The sequence below is a fragment of the Panthera uncia genome, chromosome B1 (genome assembly GCF_023721935.1).
Source record: "Panthera uncia isolate 11264 chromosome B1, Puncia_PCG_1.0, whole genome shotgun sequence".
NCBI lineage: Eukaryota > Metazoa > Chordata > Mammalia > Carnivora > Felidae > Panthera > Panthera uncia.
In genome coordinates, this window is record NC_064811.1 from 172,425,327 (window position 1) to 172,445,861 (window position 20,535).

The window sequence follows — 20,535 nt, forward strand, 5'->3', positions numbered from 1 at the left end:
ACTCAAATAAGATCTTGGCATAACTAATCAATAGGCCCTTAATATACTTGAAGTCTCGGGGCGCCTGGGTGGCTCAGTCGGTTAAGCAGCCGACTTCAGCTCAGGTCATGATCTCACGGTCCGTGAGTTCGAGCCCCGCATAGGGCTCTTTGCTGACAGCTCAGAGCCTGGAGCCTGTTTCAGATTCTGTGTCTCCCTCTCTCTGACCCTCCCCCGTTCATGCTCTGTCTCTCTCTGTCTCAAAAATAAATAAACATTAAAAAAAAGAAAAAGAAAAAGAATATACTTGAAGTCTCATTGGCCAGGATCAGAACTTGCATGTTTTTTTGAAATAGTTGGCAGTACAACTTTCATATGGTATAATTAAAACAAATATTTTCGGGGTGCCTGACTCAATTGAGAGAGCATGTGATTCTTTATCTCAGGGTCGTGAGTTTGAGCCCCACACTAGGCACAGATATTATCCGAAGGAAAGAAAGAAATGTAAATAAATAAATAAATAAATAAATAGATAGATAGATAGATAAATAGATAAATAATCAATCTTTTAAGGTAAAAAGAAAGAAAAATTTTAGTTCTCTGGGAATAATTTAGATGACTACTACCCACACTTGCCTCTTTGTCTTTGTCTTCCCCCTCTGCCTCCATAGTTGATCAATGGAAGCGATGAAGGTGTCCTTTCTTTAGGCCTTCAGTCAAGCTTTCCTCAAACCTAGAATTATTGCTGCCTTTTAAGGTGACTTTAATATCTTTGTTCTAACCAATTTAACATAGTATTGACTGTGCTTTCAGAAGGTGATCTTATTTCCCTTATTTCCAAATTTTGGGGGGGAACTGCCTAGTTGTTCCCAAGTGGTAATGAACCTGAGTTAATAAAAACTTAAGTATTTGCATTGCGGTTTTGGAGATAAGGCTTTTTGTATGTCTACTGCTCTGCCCTAAGAATGTGGAAATATTTATCAGATTTATTGAATTCTAACATGGCCAGGTTGCACATGTAGGGAGAAAAATCTTCTGAGGTAGCTCATCTTTAATTCTGTAAAAAACAGATCATAATTTTTAAGTTTCTGCAGGGCAGGCAAAGGGGCTTGGTCTCAGCACGGCTCAGGTTCTGCAGCAAAGTGACAAGAGGACACCATTCTACGTGGGGGCCTAGAGACCTGGGACCAGCCCTTCAACATCACACTGACTGAGACCACTGTATTGAATAAGAATTGTAGAAGAAGGCTACTTCAGTGAAACAAATGACAAGGAATCTGTAAGATTCAAGGGGAAGTGAGAAGTCAATACGGGAAATGAACATGGGAAAAAAACGTGTTGTTTTCAAGGGGTGAAGCAGAAGTTAGAAAAGGATGAAAGTTCATTGTTTTGGGGGTAGTGGAAGTTGTATTCTAAAGCCGAAAAGGAAACCAAGAATTTCTCAGATGCAGTCTCTTCTGAGTGGCAATGGGAAGAAAGACTGGTTTTGAAAAACAATTAACAAGCATTACCAAAGTAAGTTTTCATAGTAGCATAAAGGGTTAATGCTGGTGAAGTGAAAAATATTAGTGGATTGCTTGTTTACTTCATCTGGGTTCAGTGACTCAAGTCATTAAGGCTGTAGACGAGGGTCACAGTGATCACCTGAGTTGATGGGAGGGTTTCGGATAACATCAGCAATAATCTTCTGAACCTCTGGAGTCAGGCCTGCTCGCTCCGAATCAAGTGGGCAGCCAGCTCTCACCGCCTGGGATAAGTGCATGCCAACTGCTGTGAGAGGCAGAATCCTGTTCTCAGCTATCCTCATCTAGAGAAAGAGGAACAAAACAACCAGTGAGGTTTCAAATGTTTGCACGGTACTGTATGCAAATAAAAGGTCCAAAACCTTCAGGTAGTAAATGTTCACTGAGAAATAAACAATGCACTGAACTTTCATTCCAAATTTTCAAGTTTACTATTTCTTTAAAACTGCCCACATTATACATCTCCAGTTCTACTTTTTATACTTACTGTATTGAATAAAACAAAATCATCCAGCTTTAGCTAAGAACTCATTCCTCAATCCCTCTATAATTATTCACTTTAAAAACCTATCAGTAGTAGAGAGTAATCATTCTGTGGAAGTCTACTGACTGCCACAGCTTTTTGAAAATAGAGGAAACTGTAATCCAATATTCTATAATTGAACTACTACATGGTATTTCAGTTATATGAATTTCCAAGAAGACAAGTCCTAAAATGCTTAGTGATAATGTAAGGCTCCAGGTGCATTTTATACAAGGTTCTTGAGAAGACTTTAATAAGGTTTTTATATTGGCTCTATTCATAAAATAATAACCACAATTTATTCTGTCATCTCTTGCCTAGCATTAAACTTAAGATGAATTGTTTTAAATTTAGGACAGCATTACAGATTCATGTAGCTTTTTAAACAAAGGTAGTTCCAAATCCATTTACAACGTACATTAGATAAAACATTGCTTTAAATACTCAGAAAGTTTAGTCAGCTCTAAATTATTTCATGATACTCCCTTAATATATCTTTGAAGTATGAATTTGGATTGTATTTACGTGAATGTAGATACTTTCACGGAATAGAACATTTGAAGCACTAATTACATCCTTCAAAGGTAGATTTTAAATTACCTTAATTAAATGTCTACCTTTTTCTACTACACAGTATGCACCATGTGTGCATAATATCAGGGTTATTTGATCCCAGGCATCAAATTACCTAGAACTAATTGTATTATTGCTCCAGATTAATTAGTCCTTAGGTATGGTTAATTTTGTGGTTAGTTGGCACAGACCCTCTCAGACCCGTGGGAAGAACAGATAATTATACCATGATATTACACAATAACAAACAACAAAATAATAGTATAAGACATTAATGAAAATACACCATTCTTCACATTTTTAACCATGAATATGTAATATAATACTGAAACTACATGAAACCACATATCATGGCATAGTATTAGAATGTACTTTATAGAAGCTATGCCAAATTTTCTTAGTACCATATTCAATTATGCCATAGATATTGATGTTCAATTTATGTATATACAAGCATATTTAACTCACATGTGTAAATTACTATTTAAATAAGAATTTTTTTCAAAAATAGTTCAATGGAATTATTTGGTTTCTTCTGTAATGGCTTTGGTACTTTTAATTTTAGAAATTTGACTGTTTAATTAGAATATCTATTAAGTGATGAAGACAAACTATGGACTGTTTTTCATATTTACACTGGCCTCAACAGCCTTAAGGATTTAGGCCAGAACACTGAATATGAAAAAACATTAATATGGCCATTTTTCACAGTAATGAAGATTTTTTTCAAAGACCATCAGGCATGGTTTAAAAAACAGAATAGTATTAGAGGATACAGAGTGGAAAACAAGTTTGTTGTTAGTGGTTTTTTTTTTTTTTAAACTTATTTCTAGCTTCTTGGACATCCTTCCAATGATATTCTATGCATTTCTGTATACATACACAAGGATATGTCAATAAATAAAAATGCATATATATACACACAAATTTATGTTTTTCAAACAGCTCTGCATCTCCCCTTTAATGTATCTGGGAGATAATTCTTTATCAATACATAAGCTAATAGTTATTAAACTATTAGTCCCAGCTTTAAAAAAAATAGAGTCTTAAAATATGGCTGCTCTAATATCCCTAAGCTGTAAGTGTGTTTAACAGCACCTCTATACAACCTCTATAAAATAATCATGGTCAAAGTATACTTGCTGTTTTTACTTAATTGACAAAAGTAGGCTTAGCAGAAAAAGAAAATGACATTCTAGTCTAAAATTACATATAGGGGCGCCTGGGTGGCTCGGTCAGTTAAGTATCCGACTTCAGCTCGGGTCATGGTCTCACGATCCTTGAGTTTGAGCCCTTGAGTCGGGCTCTGTGCTGACAGCTCAGAGACTGGAGCCTGCTTCAGATTCTATGTCTCCCTCTCTCTCTGCCCCTCCCTGACTCATACTCTGTCTCTCTCTGTCTCAGAAAATAAAAACATTAAAAACAATTTTTTTGATGAAATATAAAATGAAACAATAGAAAATATTGTAGGATTGATTATAAGAATTTTATCCCAAGTCACAACTTTAATATTTGAAAAACTGATAAAACACATGTTTACATAAATTTGACAATCCCCTCTAACTTGAAAGTAAAACACTTACCAAAGACATCTTCTTTTCTTGGAATAAAGAATACGTGATGGCCACAGACTGCGAAAGGGAGCATGCTCCATTTTTCGGCACCAGACTGTTCCCTTGTTTTTCCTGAAGTTTTGTATTTGGAAAGAGGTCTGTCTACAAAATTTAAAGTGTAACAAAATGATCAATAATAATATCAATATAATGATAGAGTATTAATATGGTCATTAGGCACTGGGGGGAAAAGTCTCTAAAGAACAGTAAAAAATTCGCTTTTTACAAAGAGCTCAAAAAAGGTTTTTACGTTTTTTGTTTTTAATGTTTGTTTATTTTTGAGAGAGAGAGCGAGAGAGAGAGAGAGAAGAGTGCATACTCACGAGACAGGGCAGAGGAAGGACAGAGAGAGAAGGGAGACAGAGAATCCCAAGCAGGCTCTGTGCTGGCAGTGTAGATCCCACAACCTAGGGATCATGACCCAAACCGAAATCAAGAGTCCTACGCTCAACCGACCGAGCCACTCAAGTGCCCCTGTTTTTGTTTTTGTTTTTATCTATTTATCTAAAAAGATAAAATAAGGCTAGAGGGAATAAGTTTTTCGATAAAATATTTGTAATGGCAAACATGATTATAGGACCAGAAATGTCTAGCCTCCCCGTTAGCCAATAAGAGGGAATAACAAATGAACTATAATGTGGACCACTCTGACCCTAAATTTCTTAATCCCTGGAAGTGAATGTTGAATGAATGAATAAACCAAATTAAAATTCAAACTCAGATACCACACCCACAAATTCTAATATATCATAAGTAAATATATCATCACTATATACATAGTTTAAAAAGATATGTACAAACTGCGGCTCTAAACTTGAAGCATTATCTAAATTCTTCAATATAGTTCTTTAGGACATGTTTAAAAGAAAAAAAATGGGGAAAGGATTGAAAATATGAGATTAATGAAGAAAATATCTTGAAATAAAGACCAAATGAGAGTTAGTGGTAGAATTATATATGATTCACATAGATACATGAAGTTTCTCCTAACTTTACCTTTCAAAACATAAGCACAAATACTAAATTAAAAGAATTAAATCCAATAGAACTTGGCTTACTGTTAACCCACAGAAGTTCATTTCTATCCTAAATAAAAAATGAGTCTGTAGATTAGTTCACAGATACCTAGCACGACTGCAGTTTGGTGAACAGAGAGGCCCAGACAATCCAATGACCTAAAGTTGTTGTTTCTAGGCACCCCTAAATTTTCAAGGAAGAGTATTTTTTATTAAATGAAGTGTTTCCATCTGAGACCTGAACGCTGTCAAATTTGGCCCTAAATTCCTAGGAATGCCTAACTAACATCAAACTTCATTAGCCAGATTTCTAGGTATGTCTGTATAACGGTCTAAAGTTGGAGGCAACAATGTGACACTCCTATACCAAAGTTTTGGAAATGTGACCACTGTAAGTTATGCTGATAATCCATACAGATTTTATTATTTAGGGGACAAAATCATGGTATCATCTGTAAACTTGTGACCAAAGGGTTTAGAAACATCCAAAACACTAAGCAAAGTAATATGAGAGCAGTAATCTCAAGAAGATAGGGCTAGAATGTGATTCTAATGAGCAAAAGTCTCATCAAATCATGTTCTATGTAGATAAAAGGCTATGTGGATAGACAGTGGTCAATTGTGGAAACATATAAATAGGAAAGGCAGAACGACAGAAGTAGGCAATGCCTATCCAAGCACTGTCTAGAGGAGAAGATGCCTTAGCTAACTAGATTTGAATAGGACAGCTTCCCGGGCAAGTAATGTATGAGAATGCCTCAACCTGCCTTGATGCTTAGAGACAACTTCAGACACCATCAGAATGCCCCTTGTTATATTCCAGGCATGCTAAGCAACTGTCAGATAAGCCGGCCTCCCATATCCCTTTTTCCTCAATAGGAGAGGAAAACACACTGGCTGGGTCAAGTGAAACTTTCCAGTTGCATTTCTCACTATAAATTAATGAATCTGCATTCCAATATAACCATTTACATTTGCATATGCACACTAGTATACATAAAACCAAGCTCACAGAGAAGGATAATACTCCCCCAAACACAACTATTCTGTGATAAGACATATCAGAGTTTTAAGATTACAAGGATGATTTCTAAAGTGGGATCCAAATGTGCCTGTCCAAAGCTTACAGGAGATTCTTACAAGTAAAAATAGCCCTTTAATATTGTCTTCCAGGGGTGCCTAGGTGGCTCAGTCGGTTAAGTGTCTGACTCTTGATCTTGGCTCAGGTGATGATCTCATGGTTTGTGAGATCGAGCCCCATGTTGGGCTCTGTGCTGACAGTGCAGAGCCTGCTTGGGATTCTCTCTCCCCATCTCTCTCTGCCCCTCCCCCACCCCTCTCTCAAAATAAATAAATGAACTTAAAAAAATTTTTTTAAATACTTCCTTCCATATTTTTAACTCTTCCAACTTTTTATTCCCACCCTGTTATCTTTTATCTTTCTAATTCATCCATTGTTTCTTTAATATGGGGAAGGAAAGTATGCTTTCCATCCTGTACGTGAGGAAATGGAAACCCAAAGAAGTTAAAGAACACTTTAACGTTTGGCTTCCCCAGGTAGACAGTGGTGGAATTAAATTCTTGATTCCCTGATTCTGAGTTTAATAGACTTTCTACCACCTCACAATGCCTCACCTTCTATGTTGGAGTACACAGACTAATAGAGTCTACATGTGGAGTTTAAAGAAAGAAACCCAAAGGTCCCTGTGGAAACGGTCATTTACAGTGAAGCAAGAAGTAAAAGGATAGGAAGAAAACACTATGAAGACTGAAGAGAGGGGGCACATGGGTGGCTCAGTCGGTTGAGCATCCAATTCTTGATTTTGGCTCAGGTCATGATCTCACAGTTCATGGGATCAAGCCCCATGTCAGATTCTGTGCTAACAGTGCAGAGCCTGCTTGGGGATCTCTCTCCCCCTCTCGCTGCCCCTCTCCTACTCGTGCTCTCTTTCTGTCTCTCAAAAAAAAAAAAATAATAAATAAATAAATAAATAAATAAATAAATAAATAAATATAGGTAACTAACATGTTTTTATAAGTGATTTACTATACAAACAATCTGAATCGCTTTTTTAAGTGTCCAGTGTGGAAATGAAAATACAGTTGACCCTTGAACAATACAGTGTGAATGGGACAGGTCCACTTATATGCAGATTTTCTTTTCAACAAATACGGTACAGCTCCATAAATATATTTTCTCTTCTTTGATTTTTCTAATAACATTTTCTTTTCTCTAGCTTACTTTATTGTAAGAATATAGTATATAAAACATATAACATAAAAAATATGTGTTAATCGACTGTCTGTGTTCTCAATAAGGCTTCCAGTCAACAGTAGGCTACTTAGTAGGTAAGTTTTGGGAGATTCAAAAGTTATCTGTAGATTTTTGATCATGTGGGGGTCAGCGCCCCTAATGCTCCACATTGTTCAAGGACCAACTGTAAATGGAGAAAATACTGCTGTTGAAAGGTGTTTCTAAAATTATTAAAAAATGTTTATTCTCACAGTTCCTGAAAAATCACAGTATTTTACCTGAATGCTATTTTTTTGACAGAAATGTTTGATAACTTCCAACAGAGGGGCCAACATAAGAGCTTTGCCTTCAGAAACACCATCGATCCTTTTCACATTTTCAACTGCAGTAGGTCTGTCATTCAAAAAAATTAAAAGGTCAACAAACCACTAAAACATTATCACTCCAGTAACATAGCTGATATTTAGTGTCATACTAACAGTAAACATATATTTTTCCAACAATCAGAAACAATGTGTAATACAGGCACTCATATTTTATGATGTCTTTCTTTGCTTTCCACCATTTAAAGATTTGCCATTTTAGCAATTTATGAATAAAAACACCACCACCATTGTCACCACAGAAACACGGTACTAACTGATAAATAGGGTATTATCATGAAGAAACTAATGTTCTATTCTATGACTGATCTTATTATTATTTTTGTAAATAATAAAAAAAAAGGCTACTATGAGGCCCGGGGCACCTGGGAAGCTCAGTCAATTAAGTGTCCAACTCTTGATTTCAGCTCAGGTCACGATTTCGCAGTTCATGAGATCGAGTCCTGCATTGGGCTCTGCGCTGACAGCATGGAGCCTGCTTAGGATTGCCTCTCTCCCCTCTCTGTGTCTCTCCCCGGCTCATGCACGTGTGCTCTCTCTCTCACTCTCTCTCTCTCAAAATAAATAACTATGAGGCTTTAACTGCGGACAACTGACAGGCTAAGAAACAAAAAAGAAAATCCCATTCATTATTTACGAAGTATTTACCGGTAACAACAAACCTGCTAACTACTTTAGGCTTTTAACTCACTATTTCTTACTGTATCCAATATCCAAGAGACTGTATGTTGCCTACCTTCTAAAAATCTGCCAATCTCATGATTATTCTTTTTCCTTCAAACATCTTCACTAAATATTAAAGTGTGGTCTTGGAATATTTATTTATTTGTTATTATTATTTTTGAGACATGGGGCAGAGAGAGGGAGAGAGAGAGAATCCCAAGCCGGTTCTGCACTGTCAGTGTAGAGCCTGACATGGGGTTCGATCCCATGACCAGGAGATCATGACCTGAGCCAGAATCAAGAGTCAGAAGCTTAACTGACAGAGCCACCCAGGCACCCCTGAATACTTACTTTTAATGAAATAATTATTATAAAATATAAGCGCTATATTCTATTATTAAAATTTCTACACTAAAGTAACACCTTTTGGATAAAATTTAGTGACAAGAACAATTTTTTAAAAGAAAGTATAAATGATGAATACAATTTCCAAACAACTATTCTTTGTTAATATTTCTTCTAAATATTTATTGACCAACTTGTGTTTATTAGGCATTGTGTTAGGTGCTTCGGAAGACAGAAAATGATGAGAACATAGTGTCTTTATGCACAGAGTTTAAAATCTGCAAGATAGAACACATGTATACCAATAATAATAATAACAAAAAAAGTAAGTAAAGCATTGTGTAAGAAGTGCCATAGAAGCTTCTTCTAAATTTAACTTTAAAGTCCTTTATGAATTCTAGTGAGAGGAATTACTTTGCTGTTAAAGAGCATATAAGACTTCATGGAAAAAATAATTAATAAAGCCAGATCTTAAAGGATTCCCTAAAAGGAGTTTTGGGGAATCAAAGAAACCACAAGGCAGAAGCAACACTGTAAATAAATATATGGAAGTTGAAAGTGGGTCTTTAACAAATGGTAAAGAGCCTAGGTAAGATAAACCATTCAAAATCGTATGACTTGGCTGGAAAAGGTGGTTTCAGTCCATAAATGGAGGGGCCTGAATTATAAGCTACAGAAGTTAAGACAGTGGGGAACTAGTTAAGCAGAAGTACAACATGATAAAGACTGATTTAGTGTCATATTATCAGGTGAAACAGAGAGGGAGAGATGAAGGAAAAAGTAACTGGCTTTTGCAATAGTCCAGGAGCACTGGTCCAAACTAACAGGGTGTCACTAAAAAGAGAGAGGAGAGAATACACAGACACATAAGGAATATTTACATGAAAAAGTCTCAAAACTATTTAAATAAGACAAAGATGGGGATCCATGTTAGAAGAGTGAAAATAATACCCGGGGTTTTAAACGTGCATCACTGAGAACATGATGGTATGAATTTAAAAAAGTAAGATATTCAGGAAGAGTTTTGGTAGTTGCCTGAAATGCATGTATGGAGGCTTTGTGGATAAAGAGTTAGATTTTATATAGAATGAATCTGATTGCTGAAAACTGTTGATTTTCATTGACGTAGAAACATGGGTCTATAGCTCGGTGGTGACATTGTGGGCAGCAGCATGGGAGACTGGGGAGTCAACGCACAGACACGACAGCTGGACCCAAAGTCATACTATCACTTAACAATCCATGTTACAAATACATTACGTTAGAAGAAAATAAGTTAGAACATATGCAAACAGACAGCTTACCTTATTTTGGCCATATCCAGCAGTATCTGATTTGTTGCCAGAATAGCGGGAGGAACACCCTTTTGATTGGCATGTTCCTGCCTTGCTTCCACCAGTATGCTATACAGCATAGTCTGAACAAAGAACAAAGAAAACAACTCAACATTTTTTGTTTTTTTTTCAAATGTACTTGGAAAAATCCAGCCTTCTATTTTTAGAGCTTCAGATATTACATTTTCCCTTAGGGTGAAAACTAAACTGTATCTCAGACTCCTTGCTAAAGAACAATTTTTAAAATACTGGCAAAAAAATTTTAAGCATGCATATGTTCACAACTATCCTTTCAAATACTGCCTTTTCACAAAAGCCATACCTGAGTCTTCTGCTCTTCAGCTGAAATAACAGGTTCTGAGGACTTGTAAGATTTTCCTGGTGAATGTACCATGATGCTAAAATATTTAAAAGAATGTAAATGATAAAAGCTTTTCTTTCTCCAAGATCACTTTTTATTTAACCCCCAAAATGAGAATATTGTTCCAAGTCAATAGTAACATTTATTCTTCATAATACCAGTAACATAATTGTGATCTACAACAGCCTAGATTTTCAATAATTTCAATCAAATGCATTCATTATAATGGTAAAGTTAAAACTGCAATTGGAATTCATCAAAAATGAGTATGTTTAAAAACAGCACTTTCCCTACCCTCATCCTCAACTAAATGCTTTAATACTCCCTATCTATAATGAAAATAACTCTTTTTTGACCAAGAGAGAATCTATTGATTCTTTACTGTGATAGATGCTAAAGAATCTACGATTCTTTACTGTGATATCACTAATTTTTGGCTGGTGAGGCACATTAGCATGGAATTAATCAAATTGTTCACACTTTTCTTCAGAATCAAACAAAAATAAGCCAAAGAAAATACTACCGCTTTTGGCTCCTCAAAAGGATAAAAAACACCCAATTAGCAAACAACACGGAAGGTGAGAGGCAGCAAAATAGAAAACCATTTTCTTTAACAAGCATTTCTCACTGATAAAGTAATTATAAGGAGAAAAAGTTATACAAATGAAATTATATGGAATAGCCCATATAAAAGATGCCACATTTAAATAAAGTCCTCCTTTGGTAAAGAAAGGGGGGAACATGTTTGATACCTGAGAAATGTTTATAAATTTCTCTGTTGCAAGAATTCAAAATCTACAGTGTAAAGTAAGATTTCCACAATTACCAAATCTTATCACTAAAATAAGTAGATGTAAGCCTGAGAAAAGATACGTCAGTTCAAGGAATTAGTAATATCAGTTTACTCAAGATAATTATAAATTTGTTTTAAATAATATAATTACATTGACCTTTATCTTAATATTTATAAAAATCTTTATACTAATGTACTGTTTGCAAAATGGTATTTTAAATGATTTCAAAAATAAGTTTTATCATCTATACTAACAAATTTTGGGTAACATAGCCCTAAAGCAGAAATATACATGGAGAACATTTAATAAAAAATATTTTGCCTATGAATGTTATTACAAGTGCACAGAAGAAAAGTTCAAAATTACTACTATGAAAATCACCAAAAAGTAGAGATGTTGTATCCACGAAACAAGAAAATGTTGTTATGTTAAAGAAAGAAGAAAGAGGGGCTCCTGGGTGGCTCAGTCGGTTAAGCGTCAGACTTCAGCTCAGGTCAAGATCTCACAGTCCATGAGTTCGAGCCCCACATCAGGCTCTGGGCTGATGGCTCAGAGCCTGGAGCCTGCTTCCGATTCTGTGTCTCCCTCTCTCTCTGCCCCTCCCCTGTTCATGCTCTGTCTCAAAAATAAATAAACGTTAAAAAAAAAAAAAAAAAAGAATGAAGAAAGAGAACAATAGTTCTTAGAAATTAAATTTTTGAAAAATGAAATTAAAATCTTACTAGATGGAAGGGAATATAAAGTCAAGGAACTCTCCAAGAGAATAAACAAAAAGAGATTAAAAACAAGGGAAAAGAAAAATAAGGAACAAGAACACTAAAAACCAAGCAAAGAAAACAAAAAAGACAATTACTAACATCAAGGAAAATAAGGTAGTGGTGGCCATAGTAACAAAGTTTGGCTTAGTAGTATATAATGTTTGAGTAGGTTTAATAACATAAAAACAAATTGTTAATCTGACCAAAACTTGAAATGTAATTACTTTGGTCAAGAGGGGAATGAAGGAAGGGAAATGAGGGGAAGGCATATGGAGGATAAGCCCTAATCCACCATTATAGAATGTCAACAAAAAAATTTCCAAAACTAGTTGGTCCAAAACCAGTAATCTAAGTATGCCACTTAGAAATATGGTGGCAGGGGCGCCTGGGTGGCTCAGTCAGTTAAGCGTCTGACTTCAGTTCAGGTCATGATCTCGCGGTCTGTGAGTTCAAGCCCCGCATCGGGCTCTGTGCTGACAGCTCAGAGCCTGGAGCCTGTTTCGGATTCTGTGTTTCCCTCTCTCTCTGACCCTCCCCCGTTCATGTTCTGTCTCTCTCTGTCTCAAAAATAAATAAATGTTAAAAAAAATTAAAAAAAAAAAAAGAAATATAGTGGCAAATATCAGAGAGCCCAGCTGGAAGATTTGAGGATGACTGCTTCTACAGAACAGAACAAAGTAGGTTTGGGAAGGGTGTGAACTGGTGTGCTTTGTGACATGCCATTAAGTACCAATTTTAAAACCATGTACATGTATTATTTTTTTAATGTTTATTTATTTTGAGAGAGAGAGAGTGTGTGCAAGCTGGGGAGGGACACAGAGAAAGGGAGAGAGAGAAGAAACCCAAGCAGGCTCCACACTGTCATCGTGGAGCCCCAGGAGGAGCTCAATCTCACAACCCATGAAATCATGGACCAGAGCCAAAATCCAGAGTCCCATGCTTAACCAACTGAGCCACTCAGGCGCCCCCATATGTATGATTTTCATAAAAATTCAAATGAACTTTAAAATAATAGTTATTGATGTGTAAGCATCACTCTCACTTCTCTACACTAAGCCCATACATTAAAATTAGTATCTGGACTACTCCACAGGTGTCTCAAACTCAGTACATCTATCAATAAACTCCTTGTCCCCTTAATATCCAACAATCTCTCAAATCGGTGTTCCTCTTATGTTGCCAGTGACGGGAGGGACAACACTCTTACCCGTAATCAAAGACAGAAACCTAAGTGTCATGTTCAACTTCTCCATTTTCCTCAGCCCACCTGAATTTCCAATCACCAAGTCCTAACAATTCTATCTCCTAAATATCTTACAGTTCTATTTCTGTCCATGCCCACTGCCACTTCCCTCATCTATGTTCCCATCTTCTCCTGAAAATTCTACTGCAATAGCCTTATTTCTGTCTCTACACTCTGATCCTCTAGCCTTCTAATCCCTCCACAGCAAGAGTCACTGATCAAGAGTCAGCACACTAGGGTGCATGGGACAAATCCATGTGTTCTGATAAGGTTTGTAAGCTAAGAATGGTTTCTTACATTTTTAAACAATTTAAAAAAATCAAAAGAACATTTTGTGACATGTGAAAATTATATGAAATTCAAATTTCAGTGTCCATAAATAAAGTTTTATTGGAACACAGCCACACTCATTTCTTTACATATCATTTATGGCTGCTTTAAGGCTACAACAGCCAAGTGGAGTAGTTAGACAGAGACCACATGACCCACAAAGCCTAAATTATTTACTATCTGATCCTCTATGGAAATGCCAACCTCTGTTCTCAGTCATAAATTTGATGTCACTATCCTACTGAAAATCCTCTTAGATCTCATCTCAACTGATCAAGTTGAGTGCCTGAAAGGAAACTGGATATTCTGGACCCTATTTAATTCTCCAGTCTTAAATATTTACCACTCCCTCACTTCCCTCTACCAGGAAATTGCTAGCATACTTGTTGAGTTCCTCGTCGTATCATACCTTCTTTTGCTTTCAGGTTTTAATATATGGGCCATTCCTCTGCTCAGAAAACTTCCCCTCATTTCACTTCACTTCTACCCAAGCCTTGATCAAGTGTCACTTCCAAACTGTTTTTCCAAAGTGTTACAACCCTGAATTGTAATTTTATGTTCCCTTACCTGTATATCTCACCAGAGTATAAGCCCTGGGAGGGCCCGGGGGGTGGGGGGGCTATGTCTCTGTTTTTCCCCACTCAATCCCACTGTCTAGAATAATACCTGGCACAAGAAGATGCCTAGCAAAACCACAGTAAATGTTTAAATGAAGAAATGCTTCCGCATACTGAATGGATATATTGTTTTATACACTACTTAACCTTTTTGTTTACATAAAATGTAGTAATTACTCCATATCTAAACAAAAAGAAATTGTTTTGAGGGGAAGACGTATTATAGTAAATGTTTGTCAGATCCAAAGTAGTATTCTCTAAGTGAGAAATCCATTAGAAAGTAACAGTATCAGGGCGCCTGGGTGGCTCAGTTGGTAAGTGTCCAACTCTTGGTTTCAGCTCAGGTCACGATCTCACGATTTGTGAGTTCGAGCCCCGCATCAAGCTCAGTGCTGACAGTGCAGAGCCTGCTTGGGATTCTCTCACCCTCTCTCTCTGCCCCTCCCTCATTCGTGCTCCCAGGCTCGCTCTCTCTCTCAAAACAAACTCAAAAAATTAAAAAAAAAAAAAAAAAAAAAGAAACAGCATCAGAGCACATTAATTTATTTTCACCTGATACATATATAAACATAGTCCATTCAGTAATCTGTGTATAAAGGTCCTGACAAGTTTTTCAAATTCTCCATCTTCAGACCTTCTGTAATTCTGTACATTCTCCATACTTCCATTAAGTCAGCAAGTCAGACAGCAAGCTCCAAAGTACAATAGGTACATTCATTATTTGTACCAACTCTCATATTTACCATTTTATATTGCCATATAATGTATTTTAAGTGGGCTGGAAATATATATTTTATACAAATATAATGAGTGCTTAGATGCTAGAGGTTGACAAATATAGATTTGAAAGTCAGCTCTGGTATGAGCTATGTGCAACTGAACAAGTTAGTTAACTTCTTCACCCTTGGTATCTTCAACTTTAAAATGGGAATAAATAGCAGTGGTTAACTCATAGGCTGTTGTAAGAATTAAATAAGATATTACAAATAATATACTTAGCATTTAGTACAGAGTTTGGCAAACAATAATACCCAAGAAGTGTTAGTTATTAAATTAATGTTAATACTATCATTTTATAGGTCTTCTTCAATAATTCTAACACTGGAGGCTTATGCTTTAACTTTTAACTTCCTTCTGCCAACTGAAATAGCCCAACATCTGACAGATATTTACCTTTAGGAAAGGAAGAAAAAAGGTATTGATAAAGTAAGTATAGAAAATAAAAATTTTCAACTCTGTACCTTCTTTTGGGAATGTTACTGCCAGAAGAAATTTTATCAGATGCTTTGTAAGAATACATCTTCTCCAAGTTAGACTGCTTTTAAACATAGAAAGGTCCATTAAAAAAATCCAAAGTTTCAAAAACTTTTAAATATGAAAAGAATATGACATAAAATCTCACGATTACAATTTCTCCTCTAAGTCATCAAATAAATCACCTGAAAATAAGCTCTTAGATTATCAACTTCTAGGATGCTACTGGCAGTTAGTCCTATTCCTCCCAAATCTAGAGAATATATGATCAAAACAATTATTTGAGATGCAGCAGAGGCCAAAGTTACAAAATGATTCAGTTACACTCTGCATACTTTAATAAAACAAAAACTTTACCAAAAAATTTAATTCACCACATTTTTCTATTACTCCAGTGTTCCAATTACGTGAAGTCTACCTGTGGGTATTTAATCTATAATAGTTATCTAAGACCCAAAACATAAAAGAAGAACATATGTATGCATGTGTGTATGTGAGTGTGTATATAGTTTTACTGAGAACTTTTAGGAATCGGGCTTATTTGTTTTCTATCAATTATATGTATCATAATGTGTAAAAAAGAAAAAAACTCCAGGCCAAATGAGTTATAAAATAGGCTTTAAAAAAATCAAAATACGGGGCACCTGGGTGGCTCAGTCGGGTGAGCGTTCGACTTCGGCTCAGTTCATGATCGAGAGTTCGAGCCCCCCATCAGGATCTCTGCTGACAGCTCAGAGCCTGGAGGCTGCTTCAGATTCTGTGTCTCCCTCTCTCTCTGCCCCTAACCCACTCACATTCTGTCTCTGTCTCTCTCAAAAATAAATAAACATTAAAATTAATTAATTAATTAAAGTTTTAAAAAGTTAAAAAATCAAAATAGGTGTGCCTGAGTGGCTCAATGAGTTAAGCATATGACTTTAGCTCAGGTCATGATCTCACAGTTCGTGGCTTTGAGCCCCATGTCAGGATCTGTGATGACAACTCAGAGCCTGGAGCCTGCTTTGGATTCTGTGTCTCCCTCTCTCCCTGTTCCTCCCCTGCTCGTGCTTTTTCTCTCACTCTCTCAAAAATAAATAAACATTAAAAAAATCAAAATAAGTTACTTCTCAAATATTTCTGCTATTGATCCCAGAAATTATATACTGCATATTTTATTGTTCATTTCGCTACTCTTTCCAAAGTTTATGTTTTGTTATATGAAGCATTTCACTTAATAAGGAAATAAATAAGAACCACCTCTTTAACAAACAAACCTTCTCTGCAGTTAATTCAGTTGGTTCTCGAGTATAGGAACACTGTTGCATGCCAAGTGATACGGTTTTAGAACTGAAAAATAATAAAATTAAGTTATCTCAAATGTCAAAGTGTAACTATCTAATTATCTGATATCGTCACACCTCCACTCTTAGAAAGGCAGATGAGATTTCATTACTGTTTCAGAAATGAGGATTTTTTAAAATAATTTTTTTTAGAACAAGCTCTGGAATGTGCTTTTTAAGCTCTTCAAAGTTTAAGTTTAAAGCTCCTTAAAGTTTAAGTTTAAAGCTCTTTAAGGTGTTTGAAGTTTAAAAGAAAAATTGACAATCTAATGCACAATTATAAACAATTACAGTGAACAACACTATTATAAACTTCAAAGTTGCAATGACACTAGGTTGTTCTCAACACAGAAAGAAATATTTGACATGCTAGAAGTTTTAGCTAAAGTACTGTAGTAATCATACTGTAGTGTATAAATCTATCAAACCAATATGTTATACACTTCAAACTTACACGATGTTGTATGTCAATTATATCTCAATTTTTTAAAAAAAGGAAAAAAAACAAATAATCAACAACATGTAAAGATATTAAAAAGAAGGCAACAAGTATATTCCCTTCCCACCTTCTACACATAAGAAGGAAATATAATGTATTGACTCTTCAACACTGATCTTAGCACTGCTTCATTAACCAATGGGAAAGCAGCTTTCTAAACACCTCACCTACTTTTTATCAACCAAGAAAATGTTCTATGATTTCTCTTTCACCCACTGACTCCCACCCTCAAACTAGCTAAAAGAGGTATGCTAAAACAATCTTTACTCATTTTATCTTTGTGGTGTCTGTAAATTGGTATAATTTGACATTTCAACTACAAAAAATCCAGAAGTTAAAAAAAAAAAAAACCTGAAAAACGAACCTTGGTTGAGGAAACTCTGTTAGACACAATTCTTCATTAGCTTGAAGGATAAGTTTCTTAGGAAATTCTGTTTTGGCTTTATCAAGCCAGTCTCTACCCTGTTGAATACAAGAAGAATCTCTTAATGAAGAGTGAGTAAAATTAAATCAAACAGGTAGACTTGTACATTGTTTACCTTTTTCGTAAGAGTGCAAATCCTTATAAATTTGGAATACCCAGGAATTTCCATCAAGAATCCCTCAGTCATGAGTTGACGGGACAAAGCCTTCCACCAATTCTCTGTGTGATCCTTGCCATTGCCAAATAAATCATGTCTGCGATATTGATCTGCAAGACGCTGGGAATTCTGAAATTAGGAATAAAATCAGTATCTAAAAACGCTTATTGAGTTAAACAGGATAAGTGAAACAGAACTGTCTATTCATTTTTGGGGTTTAACACTAAATCTCAGCTTTAAAAACGTATGAAATTTTATGGCCATCCTGCTTGTTCTGAATACTTAAGCCATAAATAAATATATAATCAAAGTAGAGTTGCTTTTCTGTCTAAAATAATGGCAGGTAATTCTGCATACAATTCACACGCATTTTACAATGCATAGGCTGGGATATGTTTGTAATATTTAACCTAGGCTATTTAGACCTTTTATTAACATACATTGTCTGAAAACAGAAATCATCATCTGCAGCATGAGACTAGGAGCTTGAGTATTAAGAGGCAGTGTGATCCAGCAGCTAGTAGTCAGTGAGTACATGACAACTCACTTCCCACTGCATGGCTGCATTTGTGGTGCTTTTGTTCAAAAGGTACTGCAAAGTTTACTTCATCACTTCTTTTTTTTTTTTTTTTTAACGTTTTTATTTATTTTTGAGACAGAGAGAGACAGAGCATGAACGGGGGAGGGGCAGAGAGAGAGGGAGACACAGAATCAGAAGCAGGCTCCAGGCTCTGAGCCGTCAGCCCAGAGCCCGACGCGGGGCTTGAACTCACGGACCGCGAGATCGTGACCTGAGCTGAAGTCGGACGCTTAACCGACTGAGCCACCCAGGCGCCCCTACTTCATCACTTCTGATTTAGCTGCTTGACTGAGATACCCCAGAAAAAGCAACTGCATGCTACACAGTTGCTGTTTTTGAGATTTTTTTTTTTTTCCTAAGTGAAGAGAGGATTCCAAACTGAAGACTCTTTGCAAGCCATCAAGTTTTAACAATGTTGGGGAAGCTAGTCTGTCACGCGCAATTCTCTTGTCATCTAATGGAAATGACTCTTCCCACATTCCCCCCCACAAAGTACTTTTCCTTTCATTCGCTCTGCCCTCTCACTACCTCCTTCCCATACCCTACACATTTAAGTACCACCTTTAAATGTCTATAGTATTACACAGACAAAGTGCTTTATGGAAAGTTGCTCCTCTCTAATGTATTTGTGGTGAATAGGGCAGATGGTAATTCAAGAGTCATTCTAACCTTCATCCACTGTGACTTCTTTTCTTGCAGAATCTGGAAAGTTACAAATACTGCTTCTCAAAATCCCTTGCAGCTAGAGTTCTGGGTATGATTTAAGTTCCACTATTCAGATGCATTTTTTCATGACATCTATAGGCAGGAAGTTGAGCTAAGGATACTCTTCCACTATTTTTTGCAGGTATGCAGGATCATGGAGGTAGGTGTTTGCTTTTTATGAGGAAGTGTTAGCACAGAACCCAGCATACAACTACTGGCTTCCTGAGTATCAAGGGGCATCCATATTTTTGGATACAGATTATAGCGACTGCAGGGTGATTACCAGAGCAAGCACAAGGGGAACCTCCCTGATTGTTAGAGCTCCCTCTTTGGTGCACTTTGGGGTCTGGTGCTGTAGCAGTGGCTTGCCAAGCTGACAGATAGCTTCTTGTCACAGAAGAGGCAGCAGCTCTTAGGATTGACTATACAGTACAATGTTATCAACAATACCATAAGCTATTTAATGCACAGTAATACATACTTTTCTGTTTAAATTACTTAGAGTGATCCTGAGATCATATAAATTCTGTATTTTAGATTATGTTTCAAAAACATTCATCCTTTGAATATGTCAAGAGGTTACTATATTCTAAAAATTTTAATATAAAATGCAGTCTAAAATTTTAGAAACAGGCAAAGCCTGCTATTCAACATTTTTACATTTCACCTATACTCCATGAAGGTTTAACAACCAGTGCATTTAAAAATCCAGGGATCAAAATCAAAACAATTTATAGGATGAGTTCCAGCAGACATGACTCAAGCACTATAAAGGCTCTCTATTACGAACGTATTGGTTTTACTCAGCTGACGAGAATGTTACAGCTACCAGTTTATCATTCTGGAACGTTAAACATGTGAATACAAGTGAAAGAGCCTAATTAAAACCGATTCCTCATACAAAGGAAATCTAGGCTGCAATCAGATTAAACTGGAATGAATTCTGATCAGAGACACATTGGTGCCTAGATACTGAGCTTAACACATAGGCTTCTGATAGGTTTAGTTAACAGAGTCTATAACATGCATTCTATTTATCTTAAAAATAAAAATAGAAATAGAAGTCTTTTTATTAAAATGGCTAAGTAATGAGCTTTAATATCATGATAATTATATTTACCAAAACTTTACTGGAACAAGATTTAGAGAAACAGAAACACCCGGGTACAACATGGTACCTTTTTCCTTATTAACAATCCCTATAGCCTGCTTCGGATTCTGTGTGTGTCTCTCTCTCCCCCTCCCCTGCTCATGCTCTGCCTCTCTCTGTCTCTCAAAATAAATAAAT

General features: G+C 36.1%; 1 protein-coding gene across 5 annotated transcripts in view; it reads right to left on the minus strand.

Annotated features, from left to right (window-relative positions):
* The window catches only part of WRN (WRN RecQ like helicase), a 153,962-nt gene that overhangs the window by 15,638 nt on the left and 117,789 nt on the right, over positions 1-20,535 (minus strand). For 4 of the 5 annotated variants that reach the window (XM_049631645.1, XM_049631647.1, XM_049631649.1 and 1 more), the window contains 9 exons: positions 17,921-18,091; positions 17,746-17,843; positions 16,817-16,889; positions 15,551-15,627; positions 10,529-10,604; positions 10,177-10,289; positions 7,760-7,874; positions 4,182-4,313; positions 1,624-1,786 (listed from right to left, as the gene is read on the minus strand). In XM_049631645.1, the coding sequence (XP_049487602.1) occupies positions 1,624-1,786; positions 4,182-4,313; positions 7,760-7,874; positions 10,177-10,289; positions 10,529-10,604; positions 15,551-15,627; positions 16,817-16,889; positions 17,746-17,843; positions 17,921-18,091 (1,018 nt within the window). The remainder of the gene's footprint in view (positions 1-1,623; positions 1,787-4,181; positions 4,314-7,759; positions 7,875-10,176; positions 10,290-10,528; positions 10,605-15,550; positions 15,628-16,816; positions 16,890-17,745; positions 17,844-17,920; positions 18,092-20,535) is intronic. The other variant, XM_049631648.1, reaches the window with a different exon arrangement.